We start from the raw sequence: 23,966 nt of genomic DNA on the forward strand, positions 1-23,966 counted from the left end.
ATTTTCTAATTTATATTCCTTTAGATATGAAGATCAATTTTTAAATATTCTGTAATTCAGTATTTTTCAGGTGCTGTTGCTTTCTTGTTTTTAGAAGAAAATTGTTCCTTATTTCTAGTTCTTAAATTTTCAATATCAAAATAATATAAACCTGAGAAATTGCTGCATTAAACACTTTTAACCTGAATGAATAAAAACTGGTTCGTGTTTGAAAATATATCTAAGTGTCTTCTATAACCGTGACAAACATTTTTGATTGGGAGTGTGCATCCTTGTTTGCCTGTATGACAAATCAATACATGATCATTAGTCATTTTAATACCCAAAGACTTGATTTGGTAGCTAAAGTGTATTTGCATTATTTATTATTTCTTTTTTTTTTAAAGATTTTATTTATTTATTTTTAGAGAGGGAAGGGAGGGAGGGAGGGGGAGAGAGAGACAGAGAGACAGAGACATCAATGTGCGGTTGCTGGGGGTTATGGCCTGCAACCCAGGAATGTACCCTGGCTGGGAATCGAACCTGGGACACTTTGGTTCTCAGCCAGCCCACTCTCAATACACTAAGCTACGCCAGCCAGGGCGCATTATTTATTATTTCAAAACATGGATTTAAAACAAAATTATTTAAAAAAATCATTTTAAGAATTGAGTAGCTTTTCTTGAAAACATCATGCTAAGTGAAAGAAGCCATATATAAAAGGTCACATGTATGATTTCATTTATATGAAATGTTCAGAGTAGGCAAATCTGTAGGGATTAGGTTAAGGCGAGAATAAGGAGGGACTGCTGATGGGTATCGGGTTTCTTTTTGAGGTTGTGAAGATGTTGGGAATTTAGTGATGGTTGCGTATAGTAGCGAATATACTAAAAACCACTGACTTATACACTTAAACTGGAGAATTTTATGGTAGGTGAACCATATACCAATGAAGAATTCTTATTTACAGAGGGGAAAAAATTATGTAGCACTGACTGTGCTGGGGACTTCTGGGATCATTCTCACTGTGTTTGTGACAATTTTCTCCCCTCCCTGAGAACAAATAGACATAATGTCAGTGACATATGTGTGGGTAGGGTGCTATGACTGTAACACACATTTTATCTTTATAATTTATGAAAGTACCCATAAAAATGTTTTTATCTATGCCTTTGTTTGCTAAGTATCAAAGAATATCAGAAATAGTCATTCTGTTAATTGGAGTTTATGAATTAAACTTGCTGATATTAACATGATTTTTTTTTCAAGCTTCCAGATAAGACAATTGCTAGCCTTGTAAAATATTACTATTCCTGGAAAAAAACTCGATCTAGGACAAGTTTGATGGATCGCCAGGCTCGTAAACTAGCCAATAGACATAATCAGGGTGACAGGTAGGTTGGATACCTTTATATAGTTACATTGTTAAGGACACTATTGGATTTATTACATTTTCTAAGGCACAAAAATTATCACAACACATTGTAAGTACTTCTTATCCTTACATTCATGTTTCTGCTTTGACAGAAAGAGGTGAGTGATCAAAAACCTTATTAGTAAGAACTCTCTTTAACTCATTAGCTGTTAATCATAGCCAGCAAACATTTCAACTGTGTTACTTTTGATCTGTGTTTGACTATAATCCCAAATGCTTCCTTTTAGTAGTAATATATTTAATACATATATTTAGAATCTATTAAGTATATCTAAAATATATTCTATAAAAGATGCTCTTTCCACAATTACCTCGGTAATTGAAGTTCACATTATTGTAACTGTATAATTATGATAGTATAAAATAATTTTGTTAGCTGGTTTTTGTCTGTCTTTATTGTCCAACTGGAGAACTGAAATAATAAGTATTATATCAAATTAATATGTGTTCTTTTTCACAAATGACATTTCTTTCTAAATATCTTTCCTATTGAGTTTTTTTTTCCAGCTAGAAATGTTTGCTAAAATGAATCTCTGTGCTTTAAATGTTTCTCAACACTACAGAAATCTGTATTATAAAAGCTCATCTTCCCAAGGACAGCCCTTGTTTTGTTGGGAAATACTTAGTAAACTTGTTAGCAAGGTATATGACCCTTTAATAAGAGCACTGGAATACAATAAAAAGAAAGGAATTAAGTTTACTGCCTCTGTCTCTTCTCAGTGACGATGATGTAGAAGAAACACACCCAATGGATGGAAATGATAGTGATTATGACCCCAAAAAAGAAGCCAAGAAAGAGGTAATGTTGATCACTAGAGCGCTTGTAGTTGTCCTACAAATCTACTCAGAAAGAATGAAGACTACTTCATGTTAAGAAAAACATTTTTACATAATGATTTAGGGGGTTGTAAATTCCAATATTAATTAGAGTTTTGGGGAAAACATTAATATCTAGAACTCCAGTGAACCAGTGGTTTAAGTAAGTTTGGGGTTATCCCATCCACTCAGAAGTATCAAAAGCCCTGTCACGATCCCTAATCTTTAATCCATAGAAAGGAAGTGAAATACCCTCAGATGTATTCAGTGTAAAATTAAGCTTTCTGGTTGTTACCCAATTTTCATTGAAAACATTTTTTTTGTTTCATATTATACCACATTGGAAATGAGTAATGGGTACACTGACAGCAGTGAAAATGGAAAGCTGCCTCAAAGGAAAAAATGGAAGAATTTCTTAATGTGATGATGATAATAATGATGACTTAAAATCATTAAGAATGGGGTAAATTGATACACATGCTTATTTAGACTGAATGTTGATAGGTAAAGGCTTATGAACTATAGGCAGCTGTGCAATAATGAAAATAACATTGAAATTGGAGATAGAGTATGACCTCATGCAATTGAACAACTCTTACTCCTTTTAAGGAACTCATTGCCATGGCCCATTCTAGCCATTGTCATTCTCTTAAACTCGTTCATCAGTGAAATTTTAAAAATTCTATTCTTACCTCAACTTGGTATTTTACTAATTGTGTTAATATTGCTAAGTGGTCTCAAATTTATTCATTCCTTCCTATTTTCCCCCCAAGTCTGCCTGGTTTCCCTGAGCCCAGTAATCGATTACGTAAATTGTTCTCTTTCCAGGATCTTTCACCTACCATTTCCCTCACCCTTCCACTCTACCTTAATCTCATAAACCCACACTGCTCTTCTTGGTCTGAGAGGCACAGCGTGGGATATGCCACAGTCATGGAAATTCCTGCCACTTACAAAAAGCAGTTTTCAATCTCAGTGTAGTCCTTAGCACCTCTTAGTTTTTAACCATTGATAACCCTAAGTTTTTTCCATTGGTGAAATAAAGATGATAGAATTGTTTTGAGAATCAAAGAGGTAATATGTATAAAAGCACTTAGTACCCAGAACATAGTAAATCTTGAATAAAAGTTTCTGTGGTTCTGTTATCTGAGAAACTTTTTTTTTCAGCAACTGCTTTAGACACTCTCCCTTTTCTCCACATCCCGCAGGTACAGATAAGATTTTGCAGGGATTGAGAGGTACTCCCCACAAAATCTTGGCAGATAATTTCACCTCCTACTTCACAGAGGAAATACCAAGCAGAAACTCCTTTCGGTTCCAGTCTTTCCCCTAACCTTTGTGCTAACCCATACTACCCTTTTCATCTGAGTATATCTAAACTCAAAATATTAAAATTATTCTATTCTTCCCACTAAGCAGTGAACTCTTTGAAGGTGGAATCTGAGTTACATTGTACATCTTATATTCCTTAGCATAGGGGTGTCAAACTCATTTTCACCGGGGGCCACATCAGCCTCATGGTTGCCTTCAAAAGGTCGAATGTAATTTTAGAGCTGTATAAATGTAACTATCCATTAACAGTTAAGCAAGAGCTCAGCACTGCCACAGGGTAGAAACAAGGAGCTGGGCCAGATAAAACAAGGTGGAAGGGCCGGATTTGGCCCTCGGGCCTTGTGTTTGCCACCTGTGCCTTAGCACTTGACACAGTGCTCATTGTTCACTTTCTTACCAGTACTTGATATGATCAGACTTTGAAAATGTTACAACTCTGAATATGAAATGATATTTAGTACCGTCTGCTGAGTGAACAGTCTGTGCCTGAATGCCTCTCTCTCACTGTAAAAAAGGTTCCTTCCCTTGTCCTGCTTATTTCACTGATTGTTTGAGCCTATTAATCCCTTCTTATTGCCTCTAAGACTTTTTCCATCAGTCATCCCTTCTCTGTGCTGTATTTTCATCCTTTTCATTGCAGCTGAAAATAAGCACAAATCTTCCATTTAAAAATATAACTATTGCCCTGGCCAGTATGGCTCACTTGATTGGAGCATCATCTGCTAAACCAAAAGTTCACAGGTGGGATTCTGGGTCAGGACACACAGGTTTAGGTTGCGGGTTCAGTCCCTGATGGGGCACATAAGAGGCAACCAAATGATGTTTCTCCCCTTTTGTTTCTCTCTCCCTTCCCCTCTCTCTAAAATTGGTGAGCATGTCCTCGGGTGAGGATTAAACAAGCAAACAAACATAACTATCTCTCAACTAATCTACACAAAAACCTGTTCCTTAGCACTGCCTCACTCCAGAGTTTGCCTCCGTCAGGCTTTTCTTCTGTCCCTTCACTTCCCTGAAACTGCTGACAGGTCAACAGTGGCCTCCTGCCAAATCCAGGAATTTAATATTATTCATTGTATTCTACTTGTGCTTTCTATGTCATTTCAAGTTATTGACCCCTTCATCTTCTATAACACCAGTCTCATTTCTGTCTGCCTTTTAATTTTTTTATTTTTAAAGATTTTATTTTTAGACAGAGGGGAAGGGAGGGACACATCACTGAGTGATTGCCTCTCATACACCCCCTACTGGGGACCTGGCGCAGCACCCAGGCCTGTGCCCTGACTGGGAATCGAACCAGTGACCCTTTGGTTCACAGGCCAGTGCTCAGTCCACTGAACCACACCAGCTAGGGCTCTCTAACTTTTTAATTGTTGTTTCAAATTTAGTGACTCTTTTTCAATTACTCAATTCATTTTATTGTGACTTTTTAAATTCTCTCGTGTAACTGTAAATTTTGTCTTCTTTTGTTTGACTGCCTTATTTTTAGGTATAATTATCTAAATTATCTTCTCTCATCTACATGCCACCCAACTCTGCACACCACACCTTCCAGTCCATTCTTGACCCTTTTGCCAAAGCAGTATTTTAAAACCAAATTTATTGCTTGTAACCCTTTCATGACTTTGTCTATTTTTTTAAAAAAGCCCACTAACTCTCTAACTAGGCTTTCTTCACCCCATCCCATGTTTCTAATTACTAACAGAGTTGTAGGTAAGATTTTAAGTTCCATGCATTTTGTCCTATAGTTATATCAGTCCCTTTATTCTGGCGTTTTCTTATTTCCCAAATCTGCCAAGGAAATTCCTTATAACTCTGTAAGATACAGCTTCTCTGTAAAAATCTCCTGTGCTTTATCTTAAATTGACCACTTCCTTATTCTTCTTTAAATCTATTGGAGTACTCACACAACAGAGTAGTACTTGCTGATTGCTTACAGTTTCCCCTTTCCTACCTGCCTATCCCTGGTGGTAAACTCTTTAAGAGCAAAAATTGTACCTTATCTACACGTCCTAGTACATAGTAAGCATTCAGTCAAATTTATTATAATTATACACTCTTAATTGTACAAATCTGAGATTAGGGATTTGGGTTATCTAGACAATATGTATGTGTGTGTAGTACTATTTTATCTAACTATGTGAGGTGATGCATACAGATTTTATCTTTGTTTGCCTATTGAGTTCATCCTATTAGCAAATAAGGTGAGGGGAGAATAAGTTAAAAAGTAAAAGAATGTTGCAGGGTTGTGGTCCAGGGCTGACACTGCATGTCAGCAGCTTCATTCATTTCTCTGCTCTTTCACAAATGATAGGGACATCAGGCAGGGAGTGATACTATATTATTGCCTTTAACACAGATCTAACTTCTGTAAGTTGTGAACTACACATACCTTAGAGCAGGGATGTCAAACTCATTTTTACCCGGGGGGGCCACGTGGTAGCCTTTGAAGGGCTGAATGTAATTTTAGGGCTGTGTAAATGTAACTACTCCTTAACTAGGGGCAGTGAGCTCGGCACTGCTGCCCTGCGTAGAAACAAGGTGCCAGGCCGGATAAAACAAGGTGGAGGGCCGGATTCAACCCTCAGGCCTTGTATTTGCCACCTGTGCCTTAGAGTGTGTACAGTATAAAGAATAGTAATAAAACAAACACCAGTGTGTTCATCGCTGAACTTAAACAGAAGTCCTGTGTGTGTTTCCTTAATTGCACCTCCTTTTCCTTCTCTCCAAAGGGAACCTCTCCTGAAAAGGGAACCCTATCTTGAAATTTACCAATTATTCACTTCCCTTATTTTAATAGTTTTATCACATATGTATGTATCTCTGAGCAACTCTTACTTAGTTTTGTTCATTTCAAATTTTATTTAAATGGAATCATATTGTGTGTATTCTTCATTTACTTGTATTATGTTGTTGTCCAATATGGTTTTGCAATTCATTTTATTGCTGTATTATAGTATTCCATTGTATTCATATACCACAGCTTATCCATTCTTTTACTATTGGACATCATTTCCAGTTTTTTATTATAATGAACAATACTCATAAGGAAATATCCTCTGTGTGTGTATATATATACATATACCTATATATACGTATGTATGTGTGTGTATATATATGAGTTCCCGTTGGACAGTGGTTCTCAGCTAGGTGTAGTATTGCCCCTGAGGTAAAGAGCATTTAGAAATTACGGAGGGTTTTCCATTGTTATTGTGCAGTGATTGTGAGGCACCACTGGCATGTAGTAGGAAGGGGATGCCAGCTCTCCTGACATGCACAGCACAGATTGTTCCACAAAAATGCCAACATTGACTTTTTCAGTAACAATACCCTGCAGCTGTCTGGAGTCAAATTATTCTGTTTCGGCTACAGTAGTCCTCTCCCCTTATGTACAGGGGATACATTCCAAGCCCCAGTAGATGCCTGAAAGCATGGAGAGTACTAAACCCTGTATATGTTAATATAGTGTATTTTCTCCTATACATGCACGCCTTTTTCCTTAATCAGCTCCCCAGGATTTAACTCTGTTGGAAATGTGGCAGCAGCTTCTTCATTGGCAGCTACATCTCCAGTAGTCCATATGTTTCTCAGGTCACACATCTTCCTGCATCTGTGTAACCATCCTTTACTTGCAGTAAATGGCTTGGCGTCATTCTGTTCAGGGGAGCTGTTGCTGAAGTGTTCTTATAGGCTCAGTGCTTTCTGACCCAACACACCACCAATCAGAACATGTTTTCTGTTCATCTTCCACCTACAAATTTCATGTGTTTGCCATCTTAACTAAGTATTTATCACCCATGGTGGTCATAAGTTTTATAGTTTGAGGTGTGACAGCAAAACTAGTATGAATTTCTCCTTTTTTCACAATTTCGTTGACAGAAGATTTGTTCTTACTGTAGGTCTTAGCAAACTCAGTGTACAATTTTTTTCTTTCCTTATTAATTGGAGAACTTTCACCTTTTCACTTAAGGGACGTACTTTATGGCTTCTCTTTGGCATATCTGAATTGGCAGCATCATTATTCTTGTGCTTTGGGGCCATTATTAAGTAAAATAAAGGTTACTTGGACAAACAGCACTGCAATACTGTGACAGTCTCTGTGACATCTGAGACCACCACTAAATGACTAACCGGCAGGGAGCATGTACAACATGAACACGCTGGACGAAGAGATGGTTTGTGTGCCTGATGGGACAGAGTAGGGTGGTGTGAGATTTCATCACCCTACTCAGAATGGCATGCAGTTTAAATTTTATGAATTGTTTGTTTCTGGAATTTTCCACTTAATTTTGGAACACAGTTGGCTGCAGGTAGCAAACTGCAGAAAATGAAATTGCGGACATGGGCGGACTACTATATAACCCTGTTCAACTTTCCTAGATAACAGCATGTTATTTTCCACATTTGATGTGCTTCCACTGGGCTCTCCTTGCCAATGCTTGTGCTTCTACTGATTACTTCCTTGCCAATGCTTGATATAATTAGACTTTTAAAATGTTACAAATCTGGTAATCTGTAGTGGTATCTCATTGTGTTCTAAGTTTTATTCATCAGATTACTAATGAGGCTGAATATTTTTCCATCTGTTAATTTTTTAAAGTATATTTTATTGATTATGCTACTACAGTTGTCCCAATTTTTTCTCCCCTTTATCTCCCTCTGCTCTGCCCCCCCCCCCGCCTTCTAGCAGTCCACCCCACCCCTCAGTTCATGTCCATGGGTCGTACATATAAGTTCTTTGACTTCTCCATTCCCTATACTATTCTTAACCTCCCCCTGTCTATGTTGTGCCTGCCTATTATGGTTCTTATTCCCTGTGCCTTTCCTCCCTAACTCTAACCCTCTCCCCCTTCCCACCGATAACCCTCCTTGTGATCTCCATTTCTGTGATTCTGTTCCTGTTCTTTTGTTAGTTTTTGTTTTTTAGGTTCAGTTGTTGATAGTTGTGAATTTGTCATTTTACCGTTCATAGTTTTTTATCTTTTTTTCCCCAATAAGTCCCTTTAATACTTCCTGTAATAATGGCTTGGTGATGATGAACTCCTTTAACTTTACTTTGTCTGGAAAGTACTTTATCTTCCTTTCAATTCTAAATGATAACTTTGCTGGATACAATAATCTTGTATGTAGATCTTTGCCTTTTATGACTTTGAATACTTTTTTCCACCCCCTTCTTGCTTGTAAGGTTTCTTTTGAGAAATCAGCTGACAGTCTTATGGGAACTCCTTCATAGGTAACTCTCTCCTTTTGTCTTGCTGCTTTTAAGATTCTCTCCTTATTTTTAATTTTGGGTAATGTAATTACAATGTGTCTTGGTGCGTTTCTTCTTGGATCCAACTTCTTTGGGACTCTCTGCGTGTCCTGGGCTTGCATGTGTAGTTCCTTCACCAGACTGGGGGAGTTTTCATTATTTCTTCTAATAAGTTTTCAGTTTCAGCTGTTCCTCTTCTCTTCCTGGTGCCCCTATGATTTGGATGTTGGAACATTTAAAGTTCTAACAGATTCCTCAGCGTCTCCTCATTTTTCTTTTGAATTCTTGTTTCTTCATTCTGTTCCAGTTGGATGTTTATTTCTTCCTTTTGTTCCAAACCTTGATTTGAGTCCTGGTTTCCTTCCCTTCACTGTTGGTTCCCTGTTTATTTTCTTTTATTTCACTTTGTATAACCTTCATTTCTTCCTTCATTTTGCAACCAAACTCGATCAATTCTGTGAGCATCCTGATTACCAGTGTTTTGAACTCAGCTTATGATAGGTTGTTGATAGGTTGTCTATCTCCTGGTCTCTTAGTTCTTTTTCTGGAGTTTTGATCTGTTCTTTCATTTGGGCCATATTTCTTTGTCTCAGAAGACCTTGTTATGTGGTAAGAGGCAGAGCCTTAGATACTCTCCAAAGGCAACCGTCTTTGCTGCTCTGTGGGGCCGTATGTGGGGGAGGGGTCAAAGAGGGAACAGTGGCGCTTGCTCACACCCTCATCTCTCGCCCCACTTTCTGTCACTTCCCTTGTGATCCACAAGTCGGTTGTACCCTTTCAGGTGCTGATTCCTGGGTGAGTGGGCTTGTGTATCTTCTAGGAACCTGTGAGTCTCTCCAACAGACTCTCCTATGAGGCTGGGAGTTTCTCCTGCCATCGCAACCCCCACAGGTTTTTACAGCCAGAGATATTGAGACTTTAGCTTCCTGCACACTGGGACCCTGGGTTGCATTGTCTGTCTCGCTCTCTAGTTGTTCCTCCCGGCTTATCTATACACCAATGTGGGAAATCCTGTCCGCCAGCCACCTCCTTGCCCACCCAATCAGCTATCTTGCTGGGCGTCCTCCACCTCTTAACCAGTCTGGATAAATGTTCCTTCTTTAACTCCTTGGTTGTTGGACTTCCATGCAATTTGATTTTCTGGCAGTTCAGGTTGTTCTTTGTTTTTAAATTGGTGGTTGTCCTTCTTTTGGTTGTGCAAGGAAGCGAAGTGTTTCTATGTACACCTCCATCTTGGCTGGCCGCCCATCTGTTTATTTTCTTTTTTTTCCTAATGTTTATTTGTATATTTTTTACTTGTTTTTCAATTAGGCTATCTCTGTCTTTTTCTTAATGCCAGGACATACAAAAATGTTTTTATTATTGACTTCCCTTTATAATATTGATACTAATCTTTTGGTTAAATGTGTTAAAAGATCCTGTAGCAGTTTGTGGTTTATTAATTCTCTATGTGCTTCTGATGAACAAAACAGCTATTTCATCAAAAGTATATATTCAGTATTTCAACATTTTTATATTTTAAGTTTTGCTTTTACATTTAAGTACTTGATCTATCAGTATTTTGTTCATGTTGTGAGATACTCGTTTATTTGTTTTCTAATATGGAAGTGAATTTATCTCTTTCAACTAATACACAATGTCAGTTTTATCATATATGAGGTTTCTACATACAAGGTGGGGCAAAAGTAGGTTTATAGTTGTTCATATGGAAAATAATATAATTAGTAAATAATAATACAAGAATAAACTCTGTTTAATGTACTCACAACTATAAACCTACTTTTGCCCCACTCTGTATACCTAGCTCTCTATTCTCCTTGATTTGTCCTTTAAATATCCCTGGTCAGTCCCACAGTGTCTTAATTACTGTAGCTTCAGTAGCTCTTGGGACAAGTCCCACTACTTGGTGGTTCTTAAAGATTAAGTACTTGCCTATCCTTGCGTATATGCCCTTCTTCAGGTTTGTGAAATTCCTAGAAAAGCCCTACTAGATGTTCCATTGAATCTACATATAAACTGGGAAGGAATGAAATCTTAGTGTAATTTATTTATAGGTAATTTTGTATCTGTTATGTAGAAACTTATATTATTGGAAAATAATAGCGGTTTTATTTCTTTTCAATTCTTAAATACCTTTTGCTTCCTCCCTTACTGAACTGGTTAGAATCACCATTATGATTTTGTTATGATAGCAAATATTTTTATCTTATTTCCGATTTTAGAACAATTTTTATGTTTTAACAAGTAAGATGTTACTGAATGTTTTTGACTCGCTTGCATGACTGGTAGTTGATATACTAGCTGTCAGCTAGCATTCCTTTCTAGCCCGGTGATCTCTGAGTAATCTGACTTCTTACCATGGGCTGGTTCCTCCAAAGGAAGCATCCCCAAAGCAGTAAGTGGAAACTACCCAGCCATTTCTGGCCTAGCCTTGGACATTACTCAGCATCACTTCTTCTGCATTCAGTTGGTTACTTCTGCATAAAGTGAGTTACCAGAGTTGGTCCAGTATCGAGGGGAGGAGACATAGACCCCCCCCCCCTTAACCTACCTTTCGATGGCTGGAATGTTGAGGAATTTAATTATGTTTCAAAACCTTCAAGCCTAGAATATGGAATTTTCATAAATGTTTTCCTGTATGTGCTTGAGAAGAATATACAGGAGTAGGCAAAAGTAGGTTTACAGTTGTGAGTTTGCTAAACAAAGTTTATTCTTGTATTACTATTTGTTAATTATTATATTTTCCATATGAACAATTGTAAACCTAGTTTTGCCCACCACTGTATACTCTCATTGGTTACAAGGTTTTGTTTGTGTCTATTAATTTCAGCTTCTCAGTTTTGTGATTGAAATCTGTATTTTCTCACTGCTAGCCTACTTGTTAGCATGGTTTTGTTGTTGTTTATCTGCTTAATTGAGAACTGGTGCTTTCTATATTTTGAAGCTAGTGTTAATAGGTGCATAGAAGTCTACAATTATTTTAATCTTGTGGTTGAATTAAAACTTTTATCAGTATGCACTGATCTTTCATCTCTTGCAATGTCTTCTGCTTTAAAGATTATTTTATCTGGTTATAAATAACTACCATTTTTCTTTTGTTAAGGATTCATCTGTTATATGTTTATGATTTATTTTCAACATCTCTGTGTCCTCATGTTTTAAGTATGTCTTATGAGTAGCATACAGGTGGGACTTTATACTTTATCTGGAAGTTTAGTTCCTTTATATTGGTCATGATTACTGACCTATTTGCATTTTTGTTCGTTTATATTTTTATCTTCTTTTTGACATGCTTTTTCTGTTTTCTTTCCCCTCCTTCATGGCCTGTCTTTTTTAAGTTAAGAGCCCATCTCTTGTTTTATTTTTTTTTAACTCTGCCAGTTTGAGATGTTTCTTTATTTCTATTTTTATGCATACTCTGGAAATTTTGTCCAGCATCTTTAATTTAAAGTCTAATACTGGGTTTTTTTATGAATTTCTGATTAATACAAGGTTCTTACAGTGCTTAGACTTCACTACCATCCTGACTTATATGCTATTTTTGTCCAGTTGTAATTATATCTGGGTTTAAATTTCTCAAACATATAGTCAGTGTTTATTTGGATTTACCCTCATGCTTAAAGTGTTTATTTTGCTTACCATTCTTTCCTAAGCCTTAGACATTTCTTCAAAAATAGTTTGTCTTTTCCTGAAGTATATCCTTTATAAGTTAATTTACTGAGGGTCTCTTTATAAACAGTCAGTTTTGTGATGTCCAGAATGTCTGTTTCTCCATGGTTCTTGGAATCTTAGTTTTTGGGGGGGTTAGACTCTGAGGTTGACAGTATTATTCAAAGATATTACTCAAATGATTTCTGTCATTGCTGTAGAGAAGTCTGCAGTCAGGCTAATTATCATCTCTTTGTGGATAATTAGTCTTTTCTGTCTGTTGACTTTTATGATCTCTCCTTTGTCTTTAATGTGCTGTAGTTTCATTTTGACATATCTGAGTATGGATTTTTTTTTAATTTACTTTGTATTCATTGTAATTTTCTGAATCATGTATCTTATTAAGTTCTGTAAAATTCTCATTTGTTGCCTCTGAATAACACTTGTCTCTAATTCTCTCTATCCTTTTGTTTGGGAATCCCTTTAGAAGTATAATGGACTTTAACTCGTCTCTTAACAATTCATATTTTCCATCTTTTTCTTTCCATATTTCTATGCTACATTGTGGCCATTTTTCTCATAAGTACATTCTTAGTTAACAATTTTCTTTCAAGCTGTGTCTAGTCTGCTAAGTAACCTATCCACCGAGTTTCTAATTTTGTTTCCAAAGTTTTATATTTCTAAATGTTCTGTTTGGTTCCTTTCCATATCTGCTTTGTCAGTTTTGATAGGCTCTTTCCTTATAAGAATATTCCATATTTTCAGTTATTTTATTTCTTTGTACATATATAACACATTTATTGTGTTATCTTTAGTAATGCTAATATTTGCAGTCTTTGCAGGTATAATGCTGTTGTTTGCTTCACTGTCTCTCACTCACAGGACTTGTATAGCAACTTGTGGTTGTGAGCTTATTTTCTTTGGAGCATACTTGAGGAAAAAGTTGAGACCTGGGTTTAAAGTGCATTTTTCTAGAGACAGTTTGCATTTGCTTCTGCTAAGTGTCTGAAAGCCCTACTGTCCTGGGACATTTTAAATTTTTGATTTTGGGTTTTTCAGGCCAGGCAGGTGATAACAATTTAGTCCTCAAACTTGCCTGAATGTAGGCCTATAGTTGGGGATTCACGAGGGAAATTTGTTTTAGTTTCTTTTCCATTCAGCCAAGGATAATAAGGTAGGCATGACTTCCTTTAATCATTTTCTCCCTCTGTAGGACAAGGGCATTTTTTTCTCCGTGCACAATGGTGAAGTCCCTTCCAGAGTTCTGGCTTTATGTCCTGTACCCTGTACCTGCAGCCCACTGAAGCCTGGGTTTTAGGCAAATGCCACCTCCTGCATACTCACTTTTCCCTCTGGATTCCCGCTTCCTCAGCATTTCTGGTCTCGGAGGAATTTCCTCACTTCCCTACCAACTCAGAAATGAATTTTAAAAGTTTTTTTCCCCAAAAAATACTTGATCTAGCAATTTTAGGAGTGCTGAACTGGGAGGAGTTCCCTGAACATCAAGTCTGTGTGGTTTTGAGGTGGTTTTTAAGCAACAAAGTGGATTATGCTTTATTGTATAATTTTTTTATAACTTTTGCTCAGAGTTCCTTTTCTAAAAAATTGGATCATTAAATCAATTCTGTGAAATAGCCTTCAACTTATGGACATAGGTTCTAATGGATTCCTGTCTCAGAGGCACTAAATAACATTATATTTTTATATCACATTTTAAGAATATTGCAAGTAATAGTGAAATTCTATTTACTTGGACCAGTGAAGTTAATGGTCATCGTTATTAGAAATTTCTTAATATCTTGCAAAATGCAAAATTCACATTTTGTTTTATTTATCAACAAATAGACTTGAAGTTTAGAAATGTCATGATTAAGATAATTCTGTATCTTTTTTAACCTTTGGTTAGAGGCATACTCCTCTTTAAACAACTATAAAATGAGAGTGAAAAGTTATCTCTTTTTTTTCTTTTAACCAGCTGTCTAATCTGCCACTTCTCATAATTCCTAATTTGCTTTTTTTAATTTTCTTTAAAAAACTTTGTGCTTAATGTTATAGCAATTTTGTTTGTTTTCTGGGGTTTTGTTTTTTTTTTTGCTCTTTATTACTTAGGAAAAACATATCCCTTAAAGAAAAACAGGAATAGCTTAGAGTCTAACTTAATTTTTGTTTTTTCAGAGTTCTCTGGGTATAGAAATCAAACATTTTATTGAGTGGATTAATCAAGAATACATTATGTTGTATGCTTATTTTTCCCTAACTGATGAACGTGTGTGTGTATTTGGACTCATACATAATCTAATTGGTTAGCAGTATTTTTCTAGATGTACTTAGTGTAGCAGATACTTCTACAAGTAATAGACAGTTTTCCACTTGTTCATGTTAAAAACCAAGTGACCTATTATTCTCTCTGTGTTCTCCTAGGGTAATACTGAACAACCTGTCCAGACCAGCAAGATTGGACTTGGAAGGAGAGAGTATCAGAGTTTACAACACCGCCATCATTCTCAGCGTTCCAAGTGCCGCCCCCCTAAGGGCATGTATTTAACCCAGGAAGATGTGGTAGCTGTTTCCTGTAGTCCCAATGCAGCCAACACCATCCTGAGGCAACTGGACATGGAGTTGATCTCTTTAAAACGCCAGGTATTTTATAAAAATCTTATTTTTAATGATTCTGTCCATTCTGCTTATCTACTTTACCTCAATAATCTCAATTTTTTTGCAGATTTCTCAGTGACACATTTACATAAACTTCATTCTTTCAAATTTATCACGTTTATAAATTATGAGATAACTCTGCCTATTCTAGATTTGAATCCCAGCATTACTACCTGTTAGCTCTGGGTTGGGAAATAATAGAATCTCTGTACACTTCAATTTTACAAGGGGCACCCAAAAAGCCAGAACTATCTATTAACGTGCAGGCCCCTGTACAGGCTTTGCTTTCTAGGAACCCATCTGTATCCGAGTACTAGTGGACATTGTTGTGAGAGACTGTGTTGAACTTCAGTGAATTTTCTTTGAAGACTCTTTCAACATGTGTTCCCATTTCATGATGGGTGATTTACTAGCACACCTGCCCACATCATGCTAAGGATTCAGCAGTTTTTGTCCAAAAGGGGCATCATCCCCATGCCCCATACTTCCTGTTCACACAGTCTAACCCAGAGTGATTTTTTGTTTGTTTCCGTGAACAAAAAACATCCTTAAAGGGAAATGTTTTGCCAACATGGAAGAGGTGAAACAAAACAACAACAAAAACAGAAGCACTAAAAGGCATTAAAAGTTACGAATTCAAAAACTGTTTCAAGCAATGGAAAAAACTTCCCGATAGGTGTATTGCATCAAATAGAGAGTACTTTGAAGGTGACTGAAGTTTAAACTAATTGTAAGGATAATTTAAATACACCATTTTTTTTATAAATAAATTTCAGGGTTTTGTGGTCCCCCCTTGTATATCTGTGAAATTGGGGATGATAATCATACTTTTCCTGTAGGTTGTTGGGAATTATTTGAGGTGACACATACAGATTGTTAAGCAGTATTTGGCGCATTTGAAGGCTCAGTGAATAGTGCCTACTCTCTTCACCATCATTGTCACCAGTAGTAGTAGCAGTAGCATTGTACCAGCATCATCATCATAGTCAGGTAGTGGTTGAATCAGGATCTGGAGTCAGTAAACCTAGGTTCTAACTCTGGCTATACCATCTACTTCCTATGTAGCCTTAGGGGAGCTGCTCAACTTCTGTTACCTTCAGTTTCCTCATCTTGAAATGTGAGTAGTAATATGATGGTTGGGAAGAATTGAACAAGATCTATATCATAAGTGCTTAGAATAGTGCCTAACACATAGTAAATATTCAGTGAATGCTTGTTAGGTCTCTGGCCTTTCTCAGTGTTTTTTTTCTACTTCTTTGATTGTTTCTGTTGTTGTTTACTCTAACCCTTAGATCTAGTTACTCTTCTAAGGCTGTACTTTCTTGGTCTCTATCAGCCAACATTACACTGTATGCCAGGGACTGCTGAACCTACTGTACTTCTCAAGCTGTGACTTTTCTCCCAAGCTCTATAGCTATATTTCCAGCTACCTGCTAGACACTTCACCTAACACCCAAAAGATGTTTTCCTGTTTGCTTTTTGTTGAAACATCAGAATCATCTTTGATTCATCCCTTGCCATTATCACTGCCCCAGCACACACAAACCAAGTGGTAACCAAGTTGTGTGAGTTTGGTCTCTGAATTTTTCTTTAAATGAAAGCCCTCATTCTTAATCCCATCATTACTATCCTATGCAGGCCCTTATCACATCTTGCCTGACAATAACTGTTGTGTTGATTCCCCTTACTCTGTGTAACATGGAGCACCAAGAATAAACACGTAATAAACATTATTCATTCACCTTCGTCATTATTTTCTTTTAGAGGTGGGGAGGAATGGGAAAAAGGAGAGAGAAAAACATCAATTGGTTGCCTCTTGTATGCACCCCAACCAGGAACCAAACCTGCAACGTAGGCATATGCCCTGACTAGGAATTGAACCCATGACCTTTTGGTTTACAGGATGATGCCCAACCAACAGAGCCATACTGGCCAGGACAATTCTTATTGGAATAATTGTTATTTGATCAATACATTATGGTAATGAAAATATTGGTGGATTTTAATTCCTATGTATAATATTTATCTTTGGTTATAAGAGACATTGTTCAAATACTGTGATTTGTGAACTGTGTGTATTAATCTTTTTTTTTTTATTTCAATCATTGTTCAAGTACAGTTTTCTCCCCCCTACTCCCGTTCCAGCCCCTCCACCCAACCCTCCCCCTTTCCCCCCTGTATTAATCTAATAAATAGATTATATGGATATGAGTTGGTGTGTGTATTAGTTGGATGAGTAGAATATCACACCCAAAGTGTGATTAGAGTGTGGTAGGTGTTTATCCTCCTGAAATAAAATTTAAGAGGATTTGGTACATACAGCTTTTTCATTTATTGAGTACTTAGAAATTTACCTAAGTACATGTTTTGATTCATATTTTGGGTTGTTTTTGTTGAAGGTTCAGAATGCTAAGCAAGTAAACAGTGCACTTAAACAGAAAATGGAAGGTGGAATTGAAGAATTCAAACCTCCTGAGGTATGTTATTGAAGAATATATGATTAAATATGGTGAAACCTTGTTCTTTGGTCATACTGTTAACATCTTTGAAGATTTAAGGTTTTATAATATGGATAATTTGTTACATCTATTTTTTGTCATTTAGATGGTCTTTTGAGGCTTGGCTAATGATTTAAATTAAATCATTTCTTTCCTGCCCTTAGCAATTCCTTTCAAGCAAAGCAATCAGGAAATATAGCTATATGATTTAGCCCCGTGCATGGGAGACTAGGAGGTCATTGATGAGCAAGCCAGTACAGTTCTGGGTCTACAGCAGTGTTTGCTCAAAGCCCTTTTTTACTTGTATGAATTGGTGACACAGCCAGAAAAAGATCACCAAAAAGGAGCTCTTTTTAACAAATTTTAATTTTAATTTAGGGTTTTAGTATGTGAACTTACATTCTTATACTTACATCCCTGAGAATATGAAATCTAAAATACAAGATATACATTGACCATTTTTCTGACTCTTGCTTGTATTTCAGCTGAAACTTAATGTTTTTTAATATTTGTGATAATTATAGGAGTTAAACGCCCATAAGCTCCAATCAAGTCTTTTTACAGAAGCTTTTATTATCATTTCTCTCTCTCTCTCTCTCTCTCTCTCTCTTTAAAATTCCTATGTTATGCTTCATGTCCTGGACTTGCCTGTTTATGTAGTAGTCAAATAATTTAATTTGATCCAAATGAGACATTCCCCTGAAATCACAGGCTGGCTGAAATATCTATAAATGGAGTATGTGCGAAGGGCCGGGGCAGAGTCGGAAGAGCAGTGCTTCAGGACTGATGTGCTCTGTGCCGTCTTATTCATTATAGTCTTTCAGAAGAAAGAACCATGAAGGAAGTTGTTTTTGTTTGTTTTGAATAATCTCTCTCAGGGTTAGGAAATGGAAAAAAGTGAAATACACGTAGACTAATGTCATTCCAAACCCACAGGAATACTGACAAACATTCTGTTGATATTTATTTAAAACAGTGTAATACCAAGAATACTATTCTATTTTTTATATTATTACAACAAAAATTTATTGTAAGTTTTGTGTTTAAGTTGTTTTAATTTCATATTTAATGATGCATTCAAAAAACTGAAAATGCTTATAATTTAAAAATATATTTAATAATTAAATTTAAAAATACATCAGGGTTGAAAACATTATGGGATACCATGAAGAACTTTATGCCAATATGTTTGAAAATTTAAACAAAACTTAGAAATTCCTAGGAAAATCTGTCTTACCAAAATTATCTTTAAAAGAAAGAAAACCTGAATAATTTATAACCATTAAGTAAAAGTAAAGAAAAATTAACATTTTTCTCAGAGGAGAACACCAGGGCCAAACAATTCTATAGAAAAAGTCTACCAAATTTTCAAGGAAATGATAATTCTAACCTCAAATTTTCCAGAAAAATTGCAGGATAGCCTCACTCACTAACATTATATATTTATATATATCTAGACTTGAAAAATAAGACTTGAAAGTGCAACAGCACTTACAGCTTTCCCTTGTGCTACATCATTTGGTGCTCACAGAAGTTCCGAGTAGATGAAACAAGTGCCTGTACTATTTTACATGGGGGAACTGAGGCTCAGAGAGGTTCACTGATGTGATCAAGGTGTGTGTCTAGTAAATAGTGACACTCTGGCTATATTTCAGATTCTTAGAGTCCACTTGAAGTCTTAGATTAATATCACGCTGCCTCTTACTTTTAGAGGTTTTCATGTAACGGGAAAATTGTATAGTAGATTCTCCCATTTTAATGCAGTTATTAGGTTAGAAGTTATTGAACATTTATTATATCTTTTATTTTATTGTAAAAATAAATAAAACTGAAACAACCACAATTTGAACATTCTATCATTTGTACATTCAAGTTTGAATATTACTTTGAGGTTGATATATTGAGCTCATATGACTTGAAAACATATATACATTTTATCATCTAGAAAATGTCCAACATGCATGTATCATATTATTCCTATTGTTTTTCAGGGAGAACAACCTGGATAGATATATATATTCCAAAATACCAGATTAACAGTCATACTAAAAGACCTTGAAAAAATCATGTAATCTATCTCCTTAACATTTAGGTTAGGTATTAGCTAACCTAAAGAATTTCTAATCTAAGGAATTTTATTAACTTTTGGAACAATAGGCTACTAAATGATGTAACTCAACTGGAAGTAAACAGTTACTGAGATGCTTTACTTATTCATTTGGTTGTATTTGTTATTTTCATTTAGGGAAAAATTTGATGAAGAAAGTTCATACTTTGATAAATATATATTGATCACTCATCTCATTTAAGGTGCTGTGTTAGGTACTCTGGGAAGTGTATGTTTGGGAAAGGGGGGACATGCAAAAATGAGGAAGAGATGGAGTTTTCCATCTGCTTTAAAAAAACAACTTGCAGGCTAGATGTTATAAGAGAAACTGATTAAAGTTACATGATAGACTTATAAGTAAAGTGTTAAGGAAAACAAGCAGTCATTACTCTAGGCTAGGATCATCAGGGAATGCTTCCTAGAGGGGATGTTTCAGCTGAGATTTGAAGGATAAGTAGGATTTTGCACCTACAAAAGGGGCAGGCAGAGGGAATCATGAACAGTGGTTTAGTGTTGAGTTACACATTCAAAATACAAATCCAGTAGGAGAAAATAAAAGTATTTTTAAGAACCAGTCACCAGGTGTTCCCTGAACACTTACTTTGTGCTAATTACTGTTGAGAATGCAGTGGTAGTGTAAATCAATCTTTGCCCAAGTAGTATATTGTCTACTTAGGAAGGCAAACTTGAATGCAGAGGACCAATGAACACTATATACGAGAGAGATACTAACAAGGTAGAGTTGAACAGGGACTTCTTTATGGTAGAGATCAGTGGGCAAGAGCCAGAGTATAAAAGTCTTTGTGAGAGCTAAGAAGAGAAGTCTGCCTTTTAAATTAAGTCAAATGGAAAGAACCTGTAGTTTCTTCAATATAGGAAAGATGTAATGGAAATTTAATTTTAGGGAAGTTATCCTGTCAGTGTTATACAGGATAATTTAGAAACTTTACAGCTGCTGAAATACCAAGCATATGATCGATAAAGTAAATGGTAAAGGGTTGCCAGGTAGGGCCAGGCATTAGTTGTAGGAATGGATAGCAAGTGATAACTCCAAAGAACATTGCAAAGTAGAAATTAGTGTACCTCCTTGAAAGTACGTGACAGTGTTGGGAGTGGTGCCGTGTTTGGTTATGCTTTCATTTGTTTCGGGGGGAGGTAGGTAGATGGGGGCAGGAGATTACTGAATCCAGGAAGGAAGAAACTTAGGAAGGAGTGCTCTTCGAAGCTAGAAATTTCTCCATCTATGGGTGTTTTTATGCATAGGTTGAATGACATTCTTTCATTGCGGATGCTGGATGGAATCTTTGGCACTGAGTAGAAGGTTTGACTTGGTGACCTTTTCTAACTCTTCCCACTCAGAGGTATTATAAACCTACTACTGACAAAAATGGGAAAGATATAAAGACTAATTTAGCAGGGAAAGAATGCAGTAATGATGCTGAATACAAGAATAAACTGTGTTTTGTGTACTCACAATTGTAAATCTGCTTTGGGTCCACCCTTGGATTGGATTGTATTATATTAACACTTTATTAATTTTAAAACAATGGCATTTCAGACTGGGGTTTGCTATAGAAGAATACCACACAGTTTTAGATTCCTAGATACATTTTAGTTGTCCTTTCCATAAGTTAAACAAATCTCTACTGAAGTTTCTTTGGTTTAAAAGAGAATATAAAAATCAGTAACTTAAAAGAATCCTATGTATTTAAAATATTTGACCCTTTTTCTTTTTCAGTCTGACCCCTCTTCCTCTGCTTCCATTTTGTCACACATAGACTGTTTAATTCCATACAGTTTCAACCCCACTTCTCATTTTTCCACTGAAGTTCTTCTAGAAGGTTAACATTGGTGCTAATGGGCAATTTCCACAGCTCTAACTCCTCTCTTCCTTTGCCTTTTTCTGAGTCCTGGACATAGATGAAAAATCTCCCTTTTCTTCTTTTAACTTTTGAGAGGTTATGTTCTTTTTTGTAGCTGTTATGCCCCTTCTCAGCTTTAAGTGTCCTTTCATAGATATAAACATTCTCCAAGTTTTTATCCTGAGAATTCATTTCTTTCTCTTTTATTTGGAAATAATCATACATCTTGTCACTTGACTATATTGAAGTCACATCATATGTACATTTCAGTGACACAAATTCAAAGATAAATATTCAGCCGAATGAAAAAAGAGAACGTCTAGTCACAGCAAATGCAGTAATGCTGGCAGCTCTGCCTGAGCTGCATTCACCGAGTGCGTGGCCCTGAGTGAGCAGTGGCGAGCCTGGGAAGTGTGAATCTGCTACCCCTTTACTCAGTTTCAGCTGCAACATGCCTTCTGTGTGAATATCTCCTTGAACTGAGTGAGAGTCTAGTATGTAAATATGTATTTATATTTTTCATTCAATACTACCCCAAATCTGAGCCAAAGGCTTCATCTGGGAATTAACTAGTGTAGTGGTCCATTGCAGTGCTGGGAGAATACCCAGCTACGTGGGCTTGTGTGCCTGTCTCCAGGGCTGCCTTCGTAAGAACATTTCAAGAGTAAATTTGACAAAACAAAACTTTTTAAATTCATAGGCCGATTTTAGACCCTCATATCTGAGTAAGATATGGCTCCATTGTTTTCCTTTACAAACATTTTCCAGACCCGGAAAAATACGTTTGAATAGATGATATATGTTAGCCCCAAGTGGAACCTGAGCTCCGCCTGAATGTCCTGCCCAGTACCTCGTTTTCAGTGTTTCTGAAGTTAAATCCATCATCTTAGCTTCACCTTCCATCCTCTCCCAGATCAGCATTTCTTAACTCCTTAAATGCTTAATGGCATCACCCTTCTCCCAGCTTTCTGGGCTCAAAGTCTTGTTTTGGTTAAAATCCTACTCCTCTCCTGCTGCTCCCTCCTCACCCCCAAATATATGACTTAACTAAAGTTAGTGTGAATTCATTAACCTTGGTATCGACTGCCCTTCCAAAAGTGGTCCTTACCGTAAGTTTAGTTTAGTTAAACACCACCAACCTTCTAGGCGTGTTTATCACTTCTTCCTGATGCAGATCCCAGTGTTCCCTGTTCAGGGCGTGCCCTCTCCTCCTCATTGCCTTTCAGAAACCTGTCACCTCCAGCCCTTCCAACTTTCCTTATTTTCCATTTCCATTCGTTGTGACTGTCTCTCTCTCATTTTTGGGTCCCCATCTCCTGAGCTGCTTGTATGCTGGAAATAAATTTTCATAGTACACATTATTTCTCTTTCATTTTTTGTTCCCTTTTCTTTAATAATTCTTCCAGTTTCTGCCTTTCGGGTGTAACAAACATTAATTGATCAACTTCAACTTTGATTTGCTCAGGCCCTGTGCTAGATGTGTTATATATATATATCTTTACGTCTTACATATATTCTAAATTTAATCCTCAGAACAATTTGCAGCGTATTGCAGGAGATCCTCATTATCCAAATGTTAATTGATCTGATGGATGCATAGAAAAGTGAAAGTTGTCAAACAAGAAAATATTCACTAATAAACTGAGCACTTATAAAATTGGGCTATGCTATTATCTGTCCTATCCATCACACCAACATCCTGCTGAATTATTCTCTCACTAATACAGTGCAAATGCAGAACAAAGCAAAATGAAACTGTAAACCTTGCAAAAGATGCAAAACTTTAAGCCCTGGCTGGCGTATCTCAGTGGATTGAGCGCGGGCTGCGAACCAAAATGTGGCAGGTTCGATTCCCAGTCAGGATACATTCCTGAGTTGCAGGCCATGATCCCCAGCAACCGCACATTGATGTTTCTCTCTCTCTTTCTCCTTCCCTTCCCTCTCTAAAAATAAATAAATAAAATCTTAAAAAAAAAAAAGATGCAGAACTTCATGAAGTCTGTCAAAGTACAAGAGAATGGCTTTAATCACTTGCAACATTGTTGGCAGATGGGTATCTATCAAAATTAACAATTGAAGAAAGGATAATGACTCATAGATAAGTACTTCAAAAAAGAGTAGTTTGATTACCAAAAATTGAGAGGCCCTTGAGGACATTGTTGAAGTCTTCAAAACAAAGATGACCCGTTCTATGCTCGTTATAAATTTCAAAGCTGGGAAATATTATATACCATTGTATAATCATAGAAGATAACGCCAAAAATATATAATGAAACATGTAAATGAAGTCATTACTGTTTATGTAAGTGAAGTCATTACTATTTTTTTTAACAAACTAATTTTCTTAAGTTTTAGTTTCACACTTTACATTAAATTGCAATCAACC

General features: G+C 36.4%; 1 protein-coding gene across 8 annotated transcripts in view; it reads left to right on the forward strand.

Moving 5' to 3' along the window:
* RCOR3 (REST corepressor 3) overlaps nt 1–23,966 on the forward strand; it is a 52,551-nt gene that overhangs the window by 16,012 nt on the left and 12,573 nt on the right. For all 8 annotated transcript variants that reach the window (XM_028530553.2, XM_028530552.2, XM_036015371.1 and 5 more), the window contains 4 exons: nt 1,249–1,373; nt 2,135–2,213; nt 14,880–15,098; nt 17,513–17,590. In XM_028530553.2, the coding sequence (XP_028386354.1) occupies nt 1,249–1,373; nt 2,135–2,213; nt 14,880–15,098; nt 17,513–17,590 (501 nt within the window). The remainder of the gene's footprint in view (nt 1–1,248; nt 1,374–2,134; nt 2,214–14,879; nt 15,099–17,512; nt 17,591–23,966) is intronic.

This window comes from Phyllostomus discolor, chromosome 14 (genome assembly GCF_004126475.2).
Source record: "Phyllostomus discolor isolate MPI-MPIP mPhyDis1 chromosome 14, mPhyDis1.pri.v3, whole genome shotgun sequence".
Classification (NCBI taxonomy): Eukaryota; Metazoa; Chordata; class Mammalia; order Chiroptera; family Phyllostomidae; genus Phyllostomus; species Phyllostomus discolor.